Genomic DNA, 20023 nt, shown 5'->3' with positions numbered 1-20023 from the left:
TGGATTGTATGGTGAGCACTGTGAAGTGTGTAACCCTGATGAGTCACGGACCTGTACCCTTGGGGCAATTAATACAGTGTATGTTAATAAAAATTAAAAAAAAAGAGAGATGTACTAGATTAGGGCTGCTCATCAACTTGACTTAGTAAGAGATCAAAGTACAAGGGCAACAGTGGTGACTTTTACACATCAGCCAAACTTCGAAGAACTTTCTGCTACCTATTACAGATTATTGTTAAGAGTCTAAAAATATTTCTTCATTTAGTCAAGAAGATGAACAGCAGCACATGCAAGACACATTTACTTAGCATCTTCCATATGCCATATGCAATTTTCAGTTTGTTTCTCAAAGTTTCATTTGTGAAGATAATTCCTAGAGGCTGAGTCACTCCAAATAAAACTTGATCTATACTTTTGTGTTTGGGACTATTTCAAAATTCATGAGCTTCAAAGTTTTTCATTTCTTTTAAGATGAGGCTCTCAGGGCGCACCTGGGTGGGTTAAAGTCTGCCTTCAGCTCAGGTAATGATCCCAGGGTCCTGGAATGGGGCCCTGCATCGGGTTCCCTGCTCAGTGTGGAGTCTGCTTCTCCCTCTGCACCCCCTCCTGCCACACTTGTGCTCATGCTCTCTCCAATAAATAAATAAAATCTTTTAAAAAATGAAGCATTCTCTAGAAAAAAAAATGAAGCATTCAGAAATATTTAAATCATTTTATAGTTTCATATCCAGTAATACATGTAAAGCATTATTAGTGATGATAGTAAGATTTGTTGGTTACTACTGTACATATGAAACACTTGATTAAATCCATGTCAATATTTGTTTTTCACTCACATTCTCATTCTTTGATCCATTTGCCCTTCCAAAACTGCCGATTTGGCTCTTCCTGGCCCTATTAGGTGACTTAATCTAGCTCCCAAATTTGTCCATAATTCCTTTCTTCTCTGGCAACCTCCCCGTTCAGTCTCTCACTTTCCAATAAGGCCTTATTTCTTAACAAAGGGCCTGAATTATGAGAATGCCTAAATTCAAATCTTGGCTCTTGGCTCTTAAAAATCAAGCCACTAATTTTCTGGGCCTCCGTGTACTAATCCATAAAACATGGGTAACATCCCTAACAAATGAAATTAAGTGACCAGCTCAAGTTAATACCCCCTGCTAGTAAAATTCAATGACTTTGTTTGAGTCCTACTACTGGGCTCTTTGATCCTGCTACATATTGGCAAATTAGAGTAAGAATCAAAGGAGGAGGCTACCTGTTTAAGGTAGTAAAAAAACAGCCAAAAGACAAATATATCTGGGTCTTATTTTGCTTTTTCGTAAGTCTTCATAAAACAGTAATAACCCTTTGGTGTACACAACAATAACCCCTCTATGTAAATTACAAAGGGAAAATTTAAAAAAAAGAAATCCTTAGTTTTCTACCTATTTCATAACTTTTTATTTCCCAAACTAGAATCAAAACTTTTAAATGCATGACTAGCAACGTGTACTTAAAAAAAAAAAAAAAAAAAAAAAACACACAAAAAACAAGGGTTTAATACAGCTGCCAGAATCAATCCAAAATGGGACACTGCATCACGGTGGGCATGATCCCTGCACAAAAAACAGGAACTTCAGGGGCGCCTGGGTGGCTCAGCTGGTTATGTATCAACTCTTGATTTTGGGTCAGGTCACAATCTCAGAATCATGAGATTAAGCCCACATCAGGCTCTAAGCTGACAGTTGGAGCCTGTTTGGGCTTTCTCTTTCCCTCTCTCTCTGCCCTTCTTCCCTACTCACACACTCCCTCTCTCCCTCTATTCAAAAATAATAATAATAATAATAATAATAATAATAATAAATAAAATCTTAAAAAAAAAAAGAAAAGAAACGTCATTACAAAGATATCTAGTTTTTTTTTTTTTTTCAGGTTTATTTATTTACTTGGGGGGGGGCGGGGCAGTGGGATAAAGAATCCTAAGCAGACTCCACACCAAGTGCAGAGCCCAACATGGGGCTCAATCTCACAACCCAAAGATCATAACCTGAGCAGAAACCAAGCATCAGATGCTTAACTGAATGTGCTACCCAGGCACTCCAAAAAGATATCCCAATTTTCTTAAGCTTTGTTATAATTCCATTAAAATTAAAAATTACATATATATCTAAATACTAATTTTTCAATTTCCACTATGAGTTGAGAAAGTAACACCTGTAACGAAACGCATACAAAAAAAAATCAATTGCTACCACAGTATTATATGATATTTTATAGTTAATATTATCAGTACCAACTATATTATTTAGTTTATTTAATTTTTAAATTATGCTACCAGTAATATTTCTCAAAGACTACGAAAATGTGGCTAGTCAAATAGTTTTCTTTAATCAAAGGGACAGTATCAGAGAAACCAAAGAGCAACAACATTTAAGTATTAGTTTGATAGCTGAGTTACAATCAAGAATTCCTTAGTGCCCACGAGATTTTAAAAACTCATTTCCAGGGCACCTGGGAGACTCAGTCGGTTAAGCATCTGTTTTCCGCTCAGGTCATGATCTTGGGATCCTGGGATCAAGCCCCATGTCAGCAGGGAGTCTGCTTCTCCCTCTCCCCTGCCCTCTACTGCTCCTTCCATCATGTGCACAGATTCTCTTCTCTCTCTCCCTCTCTCAAACAAATAAAGTATCTTAAAATCTCATTTCCTGGGACCCTGGGTGCTCAGTGGGTTAAGCATCTGCCTTTGGCTCAGGTCATGATCCCAGGGCTGGGATCTAGTTCCACATCGGGCTCCCTGCTCAGCGGGAAGCCAGCTTCTCCCTCTGCCTGCTGCTCCACCTGCTTGTGTGCACTCTCTCTCTCTGACAAATAAAATTTTTTCTTAAAAATTAATTTCCAGTGATAACCTTCTGTATAATTAATCTATATAAAATGCAAAATGCAATCCAATTTAGATCTTTTCACCCAGAAAACCTTCTAGACCAAATTAATCCAGGAAAGAAGAAATAAAATTCTACAATTGATTCCACAGTCTTTCCGTTGTTTCCAGATACACTTCCAGTTTGGCAAGCGTCAAAATTATAAAGCAGGAATGGCAAGCAGGTAAGTAACTTTTTTTTTTTTTTTTTAAAGATTCTATTTATTTATTTGATGGACAGAGATCACAAGTAGGCAGAGAGGCAGGCAGAGAGAGAGGAGGAAGCAGGCTCCCCACTGAGCAGAGAGCCCAATGCGGGGCTCGATTTCCAAGATCCTGAGATCATGACCTGAGCTGAAGGCAGAGGCTTAACCCTCTGAGCCACCCAGGCGCACCTATAAGTAACTCTTAAAAAATTTGAAGTAGGGGTGCCTGGCTGGCTGAGTTGGTAGAACATGTGATTGTTAATCTTGGGGTCATGAATTTAAGCCCCATGTTGGGCAGAGTACTTTAAAGATACTGTTTCAAAATTAAAGTTTATTTAAAAAATAAACAAATAAAAATTGGAGTAGTACTGTCATGATAAAGTAGAAAGAAGAAATGTGACAGAAATACTACACACAGGAGCACAACTGGCTGTGCTCAGTCGGAAGAACGTGCAACTTTTGATCTTGCGGCTGTGAGTTCAAGCTCCACACGGGGTGTAGAGGTTACTTAAATAAATAATTTGGAAGGACGGAAGGAAGGAAGGGAGGGAGGGAGGGAGAGAAGAAAAGAAAAGAGAAAAAAGGAAAGAAAGAAGCACTCTCCTCCCAACACAACACACATGTAAGTCGGAATCCTACTTACCTCATGGGCTAACATTTTATAGAGTTCTTCTCTAGTTACAGAAATCCTTTCTCTGTCGGTACTGTCCACAACAACTATTACAAACTAAAATAATCATAAAAAAATTAGTGATTACATAATTTAATATTTATAAAATTTGTAAAGTACTTATTTGATTTACAGACCATAAATATCAAGCAATTAGAATCTTATGGTATGGTATTACTGGAAAACCAGAGATACCTACTATACACTGTGAAGCCTAAAGGTTTGATTCATTTCTAATTCAAATATTATTGGCTAATTTTTAAGAGAAAATAAGAGAAAAGAGAATACGATGGTAACACTCTATTAGGGTATTGTTAATAGTCTAACAAACATATGACACGTTTGCTTTCTAAATTAATATCCTGAATGGTAATGAGCCTACATCCATCTAGGTGCACCTAAGTCAATATGAAAAAAATACATTATGATGCTAAATTTTAAATATTTCTACAGGTATTTATCAATATCAATTTGAAATGCTAAAAAAGGGCATGATATAGGAGTAATGTGACAGTTACATCAATTTTTAAAAATCAACAAATTGGAAAGAAAAAACCCGTATCTAAAACCCTGCTCTCTTCTTTATGTAAATGGCACCTGCTGCCTGCAAGCACAACTCTTTCCTGAACTGATGATAGGAACGCTGTCAGAATGAGACTCCTAATGGAGCTGGGCAGGACTGAGCCACACTGCACCTCTTCCTCCCCTCCACGAGCACCGAAAACCACAAGGGAAAAGGGAGCAGAAACAGTCACTTTATGTTGGCACAAGTGATGCCATCAAGTAAACTCTGACTGCTTAAAATTAACATGCACTATTTATTTTTCAGAGCTAGCTCTTCTTTTCCAGATAAACCACTGTTAATTTTCAGGGTCTTTTCTACTCTTCAGATTTCATTAATGATACGGCAGATGAGAACAGTTACCTTCCCTCTATTCTCAACTTGATACTTACTGATATGTGGCTTAATATAAAACCAGTTCTATTCCAAGGCATTTTAATAAAACTTAATTTTTAAGATGTTGTCCTAAGTTTGATACCTGCAGAAGTACTAACCACATGTATCTTTCCTTTTCCAAAAAAACATGATCAAAGGCTTAGTGAAGTTTTAAGGGATCAACTCATTAAAGACACTTAATAGGTCTTAATGACATAATATTCATCTTAATATACATTTGGAGTTTTATAACCTTATAATCTACGCTATAAAAATGACTATCAGAGCCTTTCAATTTGTAAGATCGATTTAGTAAAGCTCTCAAATGTCACAGATCTGAAATTTCCTCTTGGGAAATAACATGTAAACAAAAACATATGATTATGTCTAAACTGCTTTATAACCAAAAAGAAAAAGAATTCTTTCATGTGCAACTGTGCTGCATTAAAGAACGTACACAGTTCCAGTTTGGCCAGGATTCAATCCTCCAGTACCCTCTCATTTAACTAGGATTTTCTCTATGCCTACAAAAATAAACAGTAAGAGAGAAGTGAAATGGTGAACTATGAGATGGTACTCACTGTAAAAACAACTACTTAAGATAAGTTGTGGGATCAATATATAATCAGACTAACCAATCACCCCCTCATTCCAATTTTCCCTACAGAAGTTCAATGGCAGTAAGTATATAATAACCCCGAAACAGGGAATCAAAGATTCCACTATGTTTAAATTCAACTTTTATTACCATACTAGGATATTTCAAAAAGATTAACCTAAGAGTTCATATCTAGATGTTGTTTCCCAAGCATTCCACTCCTAGAAGCTTTAGTATATTAAGAAACATTACCTCTGTGTTAGTATAGTATGTGTTCCAAGAAGACCGAAGAGATTCTTGGCCACCAATATCCCACATTAGAAAACGTGTATTATTAATCACTATTTCTTCTACGTTACTTCCTATTGTGGGTGATGTATGTACAACTTCATTCATAGAACTGAGGGGAAAAAAAGTTCAAATATATTACAATTAGCAAAGAGGCAAGAATGTTTGAGCATTTTTCAATCAGGGGCTAAATGAGCATGAATTTTTCTTTTTTATATCCAAATAGCCCTTTTCTGCTAACTTGTGAGTTAAGGGTTTAAAGAGAGATGGGACCAGGTAGTGAAGTATCTTCAATACTCTAGATTCATTCCCAGAAACTACATGAACAGTATTTCTCTACTTTCCACAAGCAAAAAAAGTGAACATACTCTAGGTCATATAAATTCCTAGTTCTCTTCAAACAGTTGCTTAAATCTGGCTCCTGGTTTATAGCCAAACTGCGTTCTTACAGAATTAATTTAGGTTCCACATAACTTTTTTATTGCTTTTGTTAATCAAGTTATCACCCAGGCAGAAAAAATAACTGTGAACAATAAAATAAAAATTTCAAAGTAGTGAATACTTACAATTGGTAAAGGATGGTAGTTTTCCCTGCATTATCCAGCCCAACAATGATAACTTTGTGCTCTGAAATAAAGAAAACACCAGCCATTTATTAATTAAAAGCTTAAAACTTTTAAACTTCCCATTTTATTCGTTCTTTCCAGTTACGTTCTAGTTCAGTGCATGACACTTTTTACCATTTGGAACTCGAAAGAATATCCTAGCAAGACCAGCAGAAGTTTGCCATTAATTTCACTATCCTACGCTCTCGTTCTACACAGAGAACTCTCACTTCTCTAGGAAGCCAGAAACACTATATTCTTTCTAGTATATAGAAGTCTACTCTCACTAAAGTATCCCAAATGTAATCACAATTTACAAATGACTGAAAGTGTAAATGTTTTACACTAGACTACACCATTTAAGTTCTAACTATGAAATTTAGGCATCAACTCATATATGTATATATGTGAGGTGGGATAAATGAGAAAAAAAAAAAAAAAAGTCAGCCTTTAAATCTGGTAGCAGAAGGTCCCATCATAGATGATCAAAAACTATCTGAGTACATTTAATATAGCTGTTCTAACAGAACAACCAAATCTAAGGATGTAGGGTTATGGTGGCAGTGACTATCCTCCTCCTTGGCCTCTATGGCACCACTTTCTCTAAATGCTCTCCCTCCATCTCTTGGAATTTTTTTTCCCCCCTCACTGCCTCCTTTTCCTTGGGTCTTTCTTCAAAAACATTTGTGGGGCGCCTGGGTGGCTCAGTGGGTTAAAGCCTCTGCCTTCAGCTCAGGTCATGATCCCAGGGTCCTGGGTTCAAGACCCGTATCAGGCTCTCTCCTCAGCAAGGAACCTGCTTCCTGCTTCCCCCCACCCCACCTGCCTCTCTGCCTACTTGTGATCTCTGTCAAATAAAAAATAAAATCTTAAAAAAAAAAAAAAAGTTTGTTTCCCAGAGCTGTCTCCTTGCATTCTCTTCACATTTTAGCAAGGCATTCTCAGGACCCATCTATTTCCACTCTATCTAAACACTATTCCAAAGATAGCACTGTGTGGAAGAAGTTCATTTCCAAAGATGGCCTCTGGATATTCATGCCCCCGGTACAGTGTTCCCTCATTCCTGACCCACTGTGAATGTGAGGGGTCCTGTGACTCACTTTTAACCAACAGAATGTAACAGATGTGATGCTGTGTGACTTCCAAGTCTACATCATTACAAACCTTGAAGCTACAGCCTGGCTCTCTTGGACAACTTCCTCTGGAGTAAACCAGATACCATGTAACAAGTCCTACTATCCCCAAACCACTATATAGATGAGAAAGCCTACTAACTGTGTGGCCTGACCTTGTGGGAAGAGATCACCCCATGGTTGCCCCTAGCTGTTCCAGCTGTTTCAGCCTTTCCAGATGAGATGCCACACACACAAAGAAACCATCTTGGATATGCAGCCAGGTCAAGCTATAGATGACTCTAGTTCCAGCTGCCAACTGCAACCAAATGAGAATTCCAAACTAGAACTTCCTAGCTGAGCTCAATTAAATAATAGAACCATATGAGATAATTAAAAATTATTGCTTTAAGTCACAACACTTAGGAGTGGTTTGTTACATAGCAGTGGTTAGCACAGCACTATGGAAAAATATCTGTAATTATGTAACCTTGGGAAACTTACTTACTTCTCTAAGCCCAAGTTTCCTCACTATAAAACAGGGACAACCATACCTATATTTCTGTGTTGTATAATGACCAAGATAGCATATGTACAGTGTCAACCACTAAGAAAGACGGTTCCTAATCCATGTTTCCAATTCTCTTCTCAACTCCAACCTACCTAGTGGACAGACATGGTGCCACTCAACATATCCAAAACCCAGCATTCAAATCTTTTTCTAATTCTATCATACCTAATTTATTTAATGGCATAACCACAAATTCAGCTGCCCATGGAATTTATCCAGTCTTTCCCTCAACCCCAACATCTAATCTGTCACCAAGTTCTATATATTCCCCCTCAAAAACATATCTTTAATCTTCTGACTGTGCTAGCCGTAGTCCTCATTTCTTACTATAAAACCTTCCCTAGGGGCGCCTGGGTGGCTCAGTGGGTTAAGCCTCTGCCTTCGGCTCAGGTCATGATCCCGGGGTCCTGGGATCGAGCCCCGGACCAGGCTCTCTGCTCTGCAGGGAGCCTGCTTCCTCCTCTCTCTGCCTACTTCTGATGTCTGTCAAATAAATAAATAAAATCTTTAAAACAAAAAACACCTTCCCTAGATGGACTGTCTCCAATCCACCTTTCTACTGTTGCTATTTGTTCTACGCTACAAAGCTGGTTAACACAACTTTAGTTAAATGATCGATCTGTGGGGGACGTGTGGGTGGTTCAGTAAATTCAAGTGTCTGGCTCTTGATTTCAGCTCAGGTCATGATCTCAGGGTCATGAGATGGAGCCCCCTGTGGAGCCTGTCTCGTGCTTAAGATTCTCTCTCTCCCTCTGCCACATCCCCCAAATTGCAAACGCCCTCTCTTCTAATAAAAACTAAATGACAGTTCTCCATTCTGACAGGAAGACAAGGCACAGGTTCTCAGCCTAGTAAATATAAGACAGTCATAAATGAGCAGGCTTCAGCTTTATCTCTCACCACTTCTCACCACTACCAGCAGGTATCTAAAGCTGAAATTCAAGCCATTCTCCCCACATAAGCCACACATCTTCTTCACAGCAAACATTTTTCTACCTCTACTGTTTTTCCCTGAGCTGGAATTACCTTTTCTACTTTTCCTTCTAGGGAATTCCAGTAATCTTTTAAATTTAGTTTTCCCCAAAAAAGCACTTTCTCATGCTTTTCCACAATACCTCTAACATAGCACTTGTCATAATTATTCACACATACACTAATCTTCAAAGCTTAATGAAGCAGCCTTCAAGAGTATAGATCGCATGCTAATCATCTTTCTAATCCAGTAACTACAACTTTTTCTGGTACAAGGTACTCAATAAATGTTTAATTCATTCATGTTCATCCTATAAAATAATGAGGATTATAAATATAAATAATAAATAAGTTGAGGATTATAACATGTCACAGTAAGGATATCATTAGGAAAAGCCTTTTTAATCAGATGGTAGGGGTTTTCCAAATAGTTGTCACTTACCACGGAGGGGAATTCCTCCCATTATACAAAAATAGGAAGATCAAGTAAATAGAAAATTTTAATACAGTCCATTTTATCCAATCATTCTTCTAAGAAAGGGCAAGCAGCTTACAACCAGCAGGGTTCTAATGGACATTTCCCTCATCTAAGTACTTAAAAATAATTTTAAAGATGCAGGTCCTGGGGTGCCTGGGTGGTTAAGTGGGTTAAAGCCTCTGCCTTTTGGCTCAGGTCATGGACCCAGGGTCCTGGGGTCGAGCCAACTCTCTGCTTGACAGGGAGCCTGCTTCTCCCTCTCTCTCTCTGCCTGTCTCTCTGCCTACTTGTGATCTCTGTCAAATAAAATAAAATCTTTTTTAAAGATTTTTTAAATCTTAAAAAAAAATAAAAATAAAGCAGCCTCACCTGACTTTAAAAAAAAATGCAAGTCCCACTATTTAATCTTTAGAGATGACTAGGGTAAAGCAACAGAGAAAATGATCAAATATAAAGACGATACTTATTTTAAATAAAGGGTTAATAACATATAGAGGGCATGCTAAGGTAAGTTCAGTTGAATAACCACCAAAAGGCCTCATCAGGTGACATTTCTTTGGTGAATTTGCCTCGTGTATGGTCCTTCATCTCCCAGGTCCACAAACTCAACCCTGCTACTTGGAGGGTTAGGACTCAGAGAAGGCAATTCACAGAGGTGACTAATATGTAAACAAGAACACCAAAATGAGTAACATACAATGAGACCAAATGTTTACATCTACCTAACAAGTGCAGTTTAAGAAAAAGTAATAGAGTGGCTGAATTAAAATCAGACTCCTTCGAGAACACAGAATCCCATCAAAGGCAGTCTTTTAGAGGCTACAATGAGTAGATAAACCCATCTTCACATTAGGGCCATACTTGCATCAGGGCCAGACTACTGAAATCTTTTTTTTTTTTTTTTTTTAAAGATTTTATTTATTTATTTGACAGAGAGAGAGAGAGAGCGCGCGCACAAGTGGGGGGGGGGGGCAGCAGGTGGAAGAAGAAGGTGAAGCAGGCTCCCAGCTCGATCCCAGGACCCTGCAATCATGACCTGAGCCGAAGGTAGACACAATGAATGAGCCACCAAGGTGCCCCAAGACTACTGATTTTTTAAGCAAGGCATCTTTCCACCTGGAAAATTTTAAGATTTATTTATCTATTTTTAAAAAGGATTTACTTATTTATTTTAGATAAAGCCAATGAACAAGCACACAGGGGAGTGGGGGCAGAGGGAGAGGGAGAGAACGAATCCTCAAGCAGAGACCCTGCTGAGCGCAGAGCCCACTGAAGAGCTCAATCAGGATGTCACAACCCTGAGATCACGACCTGTGCTGAAATCAAAAGCCAGTTGTTTAAGAGATGGAGCCACCAGGTGCCCAGTTTTCAAATGGGATGGCAGTCCTTAACTCTGTATTTTTCTATGTCCCCAAGTTAAGCATTCTTTTGATGGCCTATCGCTTTTTCAGGTCTATTAATATAAGCACTATGAACATTTTAATCGAGCAGAATTCACATCATGCTTTACCCTAAACTTTGACTTGGATAAAAGCTTTTAGCTTCCTACTGGAATACTAATTTTTAATAATATCATTTTCAGGGGCACTCAGCGGGGAGTCAGTTTGAGATTTTCTCCCTCTGCCCCCTCACCATGGCTCTCTCAAGTTAAGTAAATCTTTAAAAAATATATCATTCTCGGGGCGCCTGGGTGGTTCAGTGGGTTAAAGCCTCTGCCTTCAGCTCAGGTCATGATCTCAGGATCCTGGGATCGAGCCCCGCATCAGGCTCTCTGCTCAGCGGGGAGCCTGCTTCTCTCTCTCTCTCTGCCTGCCTCTCTGCCTACTTGTGATCTCTGCCTGTCAAATAATATCTTTAAAAAATATATATATCATTCTCAAAATGTCAGCTATTTTTAGTTTCAGGAATATCTTTTGTAACCCCCTTTGTATTGGCTACAGGACTAAATTCGGACAGACTTGCCAATACTCAGGAAGAAAATACAATTACTCTGACCAATGTGAGAAATTCCATTCTAGGGATGTCTGGGTGGCTCAGTCAGTTAAGCAACTGTCTTTGGCTCAGGTCATGATCCTAGGGTCCTGGGATGGAGCCCCGCTTCTCCCTCTCTCTGCCTGCCACTCCCCCTGCTTGTGCTTGTGCTCACTCTCTCTCTGACAAATAAATAAATAAATAAACAAAATTAAAAAAAAAAAATTCTAAAAAGTACAAAATAGGAGCAAAAACAAACAATACAAATATAGGCAAGAATCTATCATAAAAAACTATAAAGAGTGACTAAAAAATGTGTGTGTACAAGTAACACATATAGAGACCCCAAATACAAAAAAGCACACTGTCTCTTACAAAGTCCTTAATCACTTAGAGAGGTTAAACTGTTATTCTAACTATGCTACCATTTTTCAAAATATTTTGCTACTCTTCTTTTGGAACTGCTTTCAGAGCCTGAGGTACACTGTTTTGGAGCATTCCCAGTGATGGCAGAACCCTTTAATTGCTGAAGATGATTTTGATTTTAAAGAGAGACCGGAGCCACTTGATTTTTATTTCAGCCATAATAAAGTAAAAGCAAAAACAGGAGCTATATTGCTGCTGATAAATGAGGTATGATCCTTAAATGATAGGAACAATTTAAAGATGTCTCTAAGGAAATTCTAAAAGCTATTTCAATATGTATTTTGAGTAATAGCGGACATAACAGTAGAAAAGCTCTCCGGCCTTCTAAAATGACAGCTTTTAAGGTGAAAACTTACCTGGTTTTGTTTTTATAGCAGTCTCCTTAGTTTAGCTATCCCGGATGGGACTTACTTCCTGATTCCAAATACAGTACTTTCCTTCTACTTGTATAAGGAAGGAGTAACTAGGACCGCCCCCCCCCCCAAAAGAACTAAAGAAAGATCATTTATTTATTTATTTATTTATTTATTTATTTGACAGAGAGGAAGAGGGAGAGTGAGAGTGCACAGGTTCGAGCAAGCATGGGGAGAGGGGAGGCTTAGGGAGGGGAGAAGCAGGCTCCCCACTGAGCAGGGAGCCTGATGCAGGGCTCCAGATCCAGGACCATAAGATCATGACCTGAGCAGAAGGCAGATGCTTAACCGACTGAGTCACCCAGGCACCCCAGGAAGAGTCTTTATCATACCTGACCATAAGATGAATATGATAAACAAGACAAAACTGCTGTGAACACAACCACTATGCAATAACACACAGACATCGACAAACTGAGGGAAAAAACCACATGGCAAGAAGAGGCTCATACCAGAGGATTCCATTTTCTCATTAACACAAGTTAGTCGTGGGCTGAGGACAGGATGGGATTTTTACAGCCACTGTATAGAATCAACTAGACCAATCAGTAAGCTGAAATTAGGTAACATAACCCGTGATGGATAAAGATTTAAACAGCTCTAAGTCTTTCTTCAGTAGTGCCTAGAAATAAAGAAAGCACACTGGGGAGAAAAGGTATGGTAGATTGTACAAGATGAGAATTGTCGGCATGCTGGAAAACAGGAGAAAAGAGGATCAAAGACGGTGATAGGGGAAGTAATAAAGCAGGTCATACCATTCTACAAACTGGAAACCTTTCTTGTATTTCATTTTACAAATTCAATAAAATTCATTTGTCACCAAAAATGCATAAACATGCAAACATTTCACCGAACTCTAGACACTGTACAGTCCATCAAAGGAATGCAAACTAATGTACCGAACATATAAGGTTTTTAAAAATAGTTAAAATATTTTTAACAGAAAAGAAAGAGGGGGGGCACCTGGGTGGCTCAGTGGGTTAAGCCGCTGCCTTCGGCTCAGGTCATGATCTCGGGGTCCTGGGATCAAGTCCCACATCGGGCTCTCTGCTCCGCGGGAAGCCTGCTTCCCCCTCTCTCTGCCTGCCTCTCTGTCTACTTGTGATCTCTCTCTGTCAAATAAATAAATAAAATATTAAAAAAAAAAGAAAAGAAAAGAAAAGAAAGAGGGGAGCCTGCGTGGCTCAGTCAGTTAAGGTGTGTAATAGGCTCAAAGATAAAGGTGCCAACCTCATGTTAAGAAGCCAGTTTATGGGGTGCCTGGGTGGCTCAGTGGGTTAAGCCGTACCTTTGGCTGAGGTCATGATCTCAGGGTCTTGGGATCGAGTCCCACATCAGGCTTTCTGCTTAGCAGGGAGCCTGCTTCCTTCCTCTCTCTCTGCCTGCCTCTCTGCCTACTTGTGATCTCTGTCAAGTAAATAAAATCTTTAAAAAAAAAAAAAAAAAAGCCAGTTTATTATCAACAACAGGGTTGGATTTTTCCGACTTTCTAATACTGTATCAACTTCCTTTGGAAATCCTTAGGCTCCTTCGCCACCCCAGCCTATTCCTCCCATTACCATGATGGAACAGAATTCTATACAAAATTTGCAGCCAAAAAGTCTTATAAGGCACTCCAAAACAAATACTCCACAAAACCTAAAACAGAACATGCATACTAAGAGATAATGTTATTAGGGGCAAGTGTAACCAAACTTTTGGCTATTTCAATTCTTTGATGCATGTGATTCATTACAGGTTTAGTGTTTAGTATTATTTTTCTTTTAGACTATCTATGCCACAGCATTCTTAAAATTATACTCAGATAAGGCCAAACAACTACCCCCTGTTACAATGCTTAGAAAGAATTCTGAATTATCTTATTTAGCCTTCAGTTTCCCAATCAATACTTTACTATTTTGTCATGAAAATGTTCCTTGTTTCTCTGTTTCATTTCTTTTTGACTCACCCAGGCAACCCACCAGTTGCATTCACTGCCAGGTTCCAAAAGTCAATATATATATTCCTCCAACTACCAGCCAATAAACTAAATGAAAAGATGTCACTGTCAACCTGGATGTTTTCTAACTCTGTGAATCACACCAAAGTCAAAAACCACAAATACTAAGGCAGATAAGAAATTGAGAGCCATTCTGATTCTTGATTTTCACCTCATATCCAAACTATATGAAACCCTAATTTTACCTTACATAGAGCAAAAAAATCCGTTCGTCATGTTCTCTATCATCCTCCCGGTCCCTAGCAGAGTCTGGAATAAAACATGTGCTTAACAGAGTAGGAAGAAATAAATCAGATCTGGAAGATACAAAGATTGGAAAGGAAATATGTGATCAAGTCATTTTGTATTAAAAATTCCATTTTCAAAATCTGAAAGTATCATCAACAAAAAAGTTTGAAAACTAACTTGCTATTTATAACAACGGCGGTGAAGTTTCAGGAAAAAAACAACTCTTTCACACTAAGAGGTTGCTGAATGAAAAGCAATGACATGACAAAATTAGAGATGCAATCAGGAAAGAGAAACCACACAATAATCTGAACTTGCAAAGTCCAATGTACAGAAATTAACTATTAAAGAGGATCAAAGTAATGAGGGATTGGCTAATAAAGAGTATCGGACTGACAAATACAAGGAGAATCCAGCTGAAATGGAGCTTCCCCCCACCTCCCAAGACTGAGATGCAGACCTTGTTGGGGCCTGGCTGTGGCTCACTGAATGGCGCAAGAAGTAGCTGTGGGGACTTGCCTGTAGATCTCGCTGGAAATTCTCCCTCTAGGGTGTTGGGGAAAACTTCATTGAGAGGTATTTTACTGGAGGGCCTCCTGCTGAACTCAACTGAAGTGGGTGTTAGAAATTGCTGGCAGCTGCTAACCACTACGAGTGCAGGAGCCAGCCACTAGAGAAGGTGTTCAATGTTCCTAAAGCAGGGCAGAACCTGCTGTAAGTGTACTGTACCCAGGAAGAAAAACTCTTTCGTCCTGCAATGTCCCTCCAATGCCATCTACTCATAAAGCTTAATATTGCGCCAGCTGGCAACAGAAAAATACTTGAGGGATCCAGTTTCATATCCACAGAGCATGCAAGAAGGATGATTCTGGAGCTAAATTTTATTGTCATAGTCCATCCCTTCGGCTACTGACATATCTGAACTCCATACAATAAAAAACAGCAGCAGCAGAAGTGGCTTTACCAGCCCCAGGCTCCAGCAGGACAGATAGCTTCATCAACATTCATTTATAACTTACTCCCTTCCTAAGAACCAGTCAGAAGAATAATATAATACAAGCTATCAATAAGGAAATTTCACAACTTGTTCATAGTTCACCTAAGCTTAGCTAAAGTGAATCCTTTTCATACAAAGACAGTTTTTGTTTGTTTGTTATTAAAGAATACTAACTATGGCACTAGATGACTTCATTAAAATCCCAAGTCTATCTCTTTTAACTGCAGAGCCTTTAAACAAGTTACCTAAAGTTCGTTTCTGTAAAATGGGGAGAAATCTTTCTCATACAGTCGTTGTAAAGACTAAATCAACTAAACTCTGCAAAACACTTAGACCCTAACCATGCATAAGTCAGCGATTATTTTCTACAGAGTTGAAGTTAGCTTATTTTCTGTCTCCCCACACTAGAATGAACACTCCATAAAGGTAAGGAAGGTTTGTGTGTTTTGTTCCCTGCTTTATCCTCAACACCTACAAAAATTCCTGGCACAGATAGGTGCTCAAAAATATTTAATAAACCACGGATCACAAGCCCTTCTATATTAAGACACGAGTGGTGGGGTGCCTGGGTGGCTCAGTTGGTTAAGCATCTGCCTTCTGCTCAGGTTGTGATCTAAGGGTCTTGGGACAGAACCCCACATCTGGCCCTCTGCTCAGTGGGGAGCCTGCTTCTCCTCTTCCTCTGCCCATCGCTCTGCCTACTTATGCTTGCTATCAGATAAATAAAATCTTTAAAATAAATAAGTTATTTATAAATAAAAAATTATTTATAAATAAAAATTATTTATAAATTAATCAATAAATAAAAGATACAACTGGCAACTCTTCAAAGCCCTACTGTAATAAAGACTTAGAGCCCTATATTGGGCTCCATCTCACAACCCTGAGATCATGACCTGAGCTGAAATCAAGAGTCAGACGCTTAACCAACCCAACCACCCAGGTGCCCCACCAATCTCTTCTTTAATAAGACCAATTATCTGCAATATGTTTCTTCAGTGTTTTAATTTGGCATTTACCAGGCATGTGGCCCAGAAAAAAAATCATTAGAACCTCACTTTCCTCTTTTGAGGGGAAAAAAATAGCTACTAAGAACACTGAAACATTTTTTTTTTCTTTAAATAATGCATATAACAGCATCTAGGACAAAGTTTATAATCTACTGAATTCAAACATTACCTAGAGGTGACCTCTGGTTTTTCAAGATTGAGCAGTATGCAATTAGCTTTCACTGTGCACTTGACCAAGCTACACTAAACCTAAAATTATTCTAAAGGTGTTTCAGAAAAAAGAGATATGGTATGGTTTAAGTTTCATCAGTATGGCCAATTCTGCAATCCCCTAAATTCTTCCTTCCAAGAGTTTGTATGTGAAAAGGACATAGGATTGTGTTATGTATCTTCCGAAGGTAAAATAAAGCATCCAAGATACATCTTACATATATAAAATATATGAGATTTCCAAGTTAAAAGAAACAAAAAGACCACCAAGTATCTGACATTAGATTTAATAGTGAATATTTTGAAAAGTGACCCTACTGATGACAACCACATCATTTAGAATCGTTTATTCACATTTTCACAATATTTTGACATCTAAATTTCTAAAACTTAACTCCATTAGTTCCTCTATTTATTTCCCAACACTGATATGTGTCCAATCAAAAATAACCACAAAATACAGGCAACAAGACACTGTTATTAGCAATTTTTAGTAGTAACAATGCAATAACATTCTCATTATTTACCTACCTACGTGGAGCTTTTGGCAAAGCTCTAATTCCTTCTTAGGTTACAAACACAAATAATTTTATCACTGATTTGAAACAAAGTGGAGATAGCTCATTCTTCTTGCAGGACTAGAGTTCAATTGACAAGCAATATAAATTTCATAAATTCGATAGCCTGAAATACTAGCTTCGCTAAAAATAATACAAAGATTATGGAGCTTAAAACTAGAATAGATCCTATCTACTATTTACACCGCCAATTTCACAGCCATGTTAGGTTTTCATTCTTGAGACCTAGAGATTACCTTTTCAAGACTGTAGGCTCCACAGTCCCCGAGTCAAGATCCCTGGCGTTCTACACTGAGAACATCTAGACCCAAATAAACGACTGGGGTTCACTTCCCCTCTTCCAACAAAAAAAGCTAACCAGAGACAGTGCAATTTAAAACTGGTTTTCTCTAGGAAAAATCCCCATATCAGAAAAATCATTTGAAATACTGCTCTTCCACGGAGTATCATGTGATCTACACTATTTTTTTTTTTTTTTTTTTTTAAATCATACACAAGTTTAGTTCTGCTCCTCTCCCATCACCTTACAGGAGCAGCTGGATCATGAAGAAGTGGGCATATCTTGTACATAACAGATGCCACCACTCATTTAAGTCCTTATTGGAAAACGTTGGGATCTGACACCAGTACCTGCTTACCTGAGAGAAAAGCAAACTTAAGTTACTCACAGCAAAAATGATAAATCACCCAACTTGACTAAAAAAGAAACAAATGGACATGACTAACTCTATTGTATCTCAATGACTATGGAGTCTTCTGTTAAAGTTCTATCCTCTTTCCTCAGTTCTAGACACTCATTTTGTAACAAATTCTAATAAACCCGATAGGCATTTTGAGGCAGTGTTTTGAGTTCTGATGAACTTGAGCATCCCTATGTAATATAGGTGACTTGCTAGTTACCTATATTAACCAATATTTCAGATGGCAAGTTTCCAACTGGTTCCGGTTTAACACTTCAACATTTTTAATCCAGCCCCCCCCCCCAAACTGCCTCTACTTAAATAATCAACACAAATCTAATCTTAGGATTAACCTTACACACAAATATAAACATGGAAAAAGGAGAGCGGTCCATCACCCATCAGGATCATTAGTCTCCCCAAAGCGGGGTGGCAGGGGTGGGGGGAGAAGGGGGAATGGAGGTGAAGGGAGGGATCATAAAACTGAGGTGTATTCGACACGAGCGATTCCTCGTGGTTTCCGCATTCTGCAACCCTCCGTCACTCAGTGTGGCGGCTCGGGCCATAACCTATAACCTTCACCCGAGAGCCAGCATTTCTCCGTGGTTTCCAAACCCAACTGCTGGAGGAAAAAGAGCTACAGGACAGGCCGTTCCCCTCAGGGACGTCCGACATGAGGCAAGAAACCCTTTCGACTCCAATCGAAATCGGAGCAATGGGTGCATTTGCAGAATGGCTTGAATTTTCAAGAAGAGCCCTTAAGATAAAAACAAACCAAACCAAACAAAAACCATTCCCGAACTCGGGAGTGGGAACTGAACAGACCCAGGGCCCGCATCCACGCTGCCCCGACCCTCCGCGGACCCCGGGCGCGACCGCACCGCCCACAATCCGGAAGTATTCGGAGACCCTCCCGCCCCCAGCAAACCCACCGCGCCAGCCAGGGCTGACCCTCTCCCCCACCCGTACGCCCTCAGCCCGCGCCTCTCACCCTGGTGATTGAAGAGTCTCCATATCCTGGTGAAGAGAATTCCCATTCTTGGGCAGCGGACCCCCCTCCAGCCACCCGGGCCGCCTGGCCTCCCCCGGCTCAGGCTGAAGGGGAGGCAGCAGACGCGCCGGAGCCTCCGCCTCTGCTACTGCTGCTGCTCCCGCGCTGGCCGCCAGTTCGCTTCCTGGGAACCGGAGGGAGGCCGAAGCCCAGGCCGCCCTGCCGCGTGCGAGGCCCCGCCGCTGCCGCCGCGGCACTCGCCTGGCTCGCGGACATCGCCGCCGCGTTGTCTGCGACGAGCCTCGCGGGCCACCGTCCTCCCCCAGCTCCTCTCGGGCGGCTGCGGCGGCGGCGACCACGCGGGCGGGGGAGGAGAGAGGCGAGACGGCTGGGACGCGAGGGCGCAGGCGCGCGGCCAGAGGGGCGGAGCCTGGGGAACGGCGCCCGCCTAGGTCTCTTGTATTTGTGTAACGAGGCGACCTGTAGGCTGCGGGAGTGAGCGCGGGGATCGAGGTAGTTCGGGCTGCGGTTATGACAGATCCCGCTTGCTTGCTTGTTTTAACGTCCTCGCCAGCTTTCTGTTTTCCCCGGCATTTCCTCGACAGAGCCATAATGTAAATACGTTGAGTGCCCAATGCCCATCCACGGTCTTTCTTACGCACCACACCCGAAGTTCCACTTCTTGCCCTGCAAGGGGTGGGGTTCTATGAGGGAAGCTTCGCGGGGCTCAAACCGCCTGTGGCTGACCTCAGCTGAAGCCAGTGGCGTTATCTACACTACCACTTAGAGCAGTGGCCTGACGGAAGCCTCTCTACCTCAGGGTTCTTCCCTTTCCCATCGCCCTCCACTTTCAAGTCCGTCTTGCCCCTAATCACGGTTTTGATCACGTCCTCCTATATTAAAAAATACTAAAACTGTTTGAGCAGAAGAGTCCAAATACCTTAGAAAATCTTTTTTCTCCAGAATACGGCCCCAACTAGCCTTTCCAGCAGCAATTTCCATTATTCCAAACTGGCTAAACACCTGGTCAAATACTCTCTTTGCCCTTCCAGTCTTCTTGCCTGTACACCTAGAATCGCTATGTCCCATGCTAGGCAAGTGTCACGGTGTATTTAATCAACCTTCTGCTATGGGATATCTAGTTGAAAACTACAACAGTGAATCGTTAGGTTCCGTGATACCAG

General features: G+C 40.2%; 1 protein-coding gene across 1 annotated transcript in view; it reads right to left on the bottom strand.

Moving 5' to 3' along the window:
* The window catches only part of ARL5A (ADP ribosylation factor like GTPase 5A), a 31057-nt gene extending 11868 nt beyond the window's left edge, over window positions 1–19189 (bottom strand). Inside the window, exons 1-4 of the mRNA XM_059167343.1 lie at window positions 18840–19189; window positions 6165–6225; window positions 5563–5710; window positions 3749–3832 (exon numbers count right to left, since the gene is read on the bottom strand). Of these exons, the coding sequence (XP_059023326.1) occupies window positions 3749–3832; window positions 5563–5710; window positions 6165–6225; window positions 18840–18885 (339 nt within the window). The 5' untranslated portion in view covers window positions 18886–19189. The remainder of the gene's footprint in view (window positions 1–3748; window positions 3833–5562; window positions 5711–6164; window positions 6226–18839) is intronic.
* Window positions 19190–20023: the final 834 nt, after the last annotated feature.

This window comes from Mustela lutreola, chromosome 3 (genome assembly GCF_030435805.1).
Source record: "Mustela lutreola isolate mMusLut2 chromosome 3, mMusLut2.pri, whole genome shotgun sequence".
NCBI classification, from domain to species: Eukaryota; Metazoa; Chordata; class Mammalia; order Carnivora; family Mustelidae; genus Mustela; species Mustela lutreola.
This window is presented reverse-complemented; position numbering and strand designations above follow the sequence as displayed.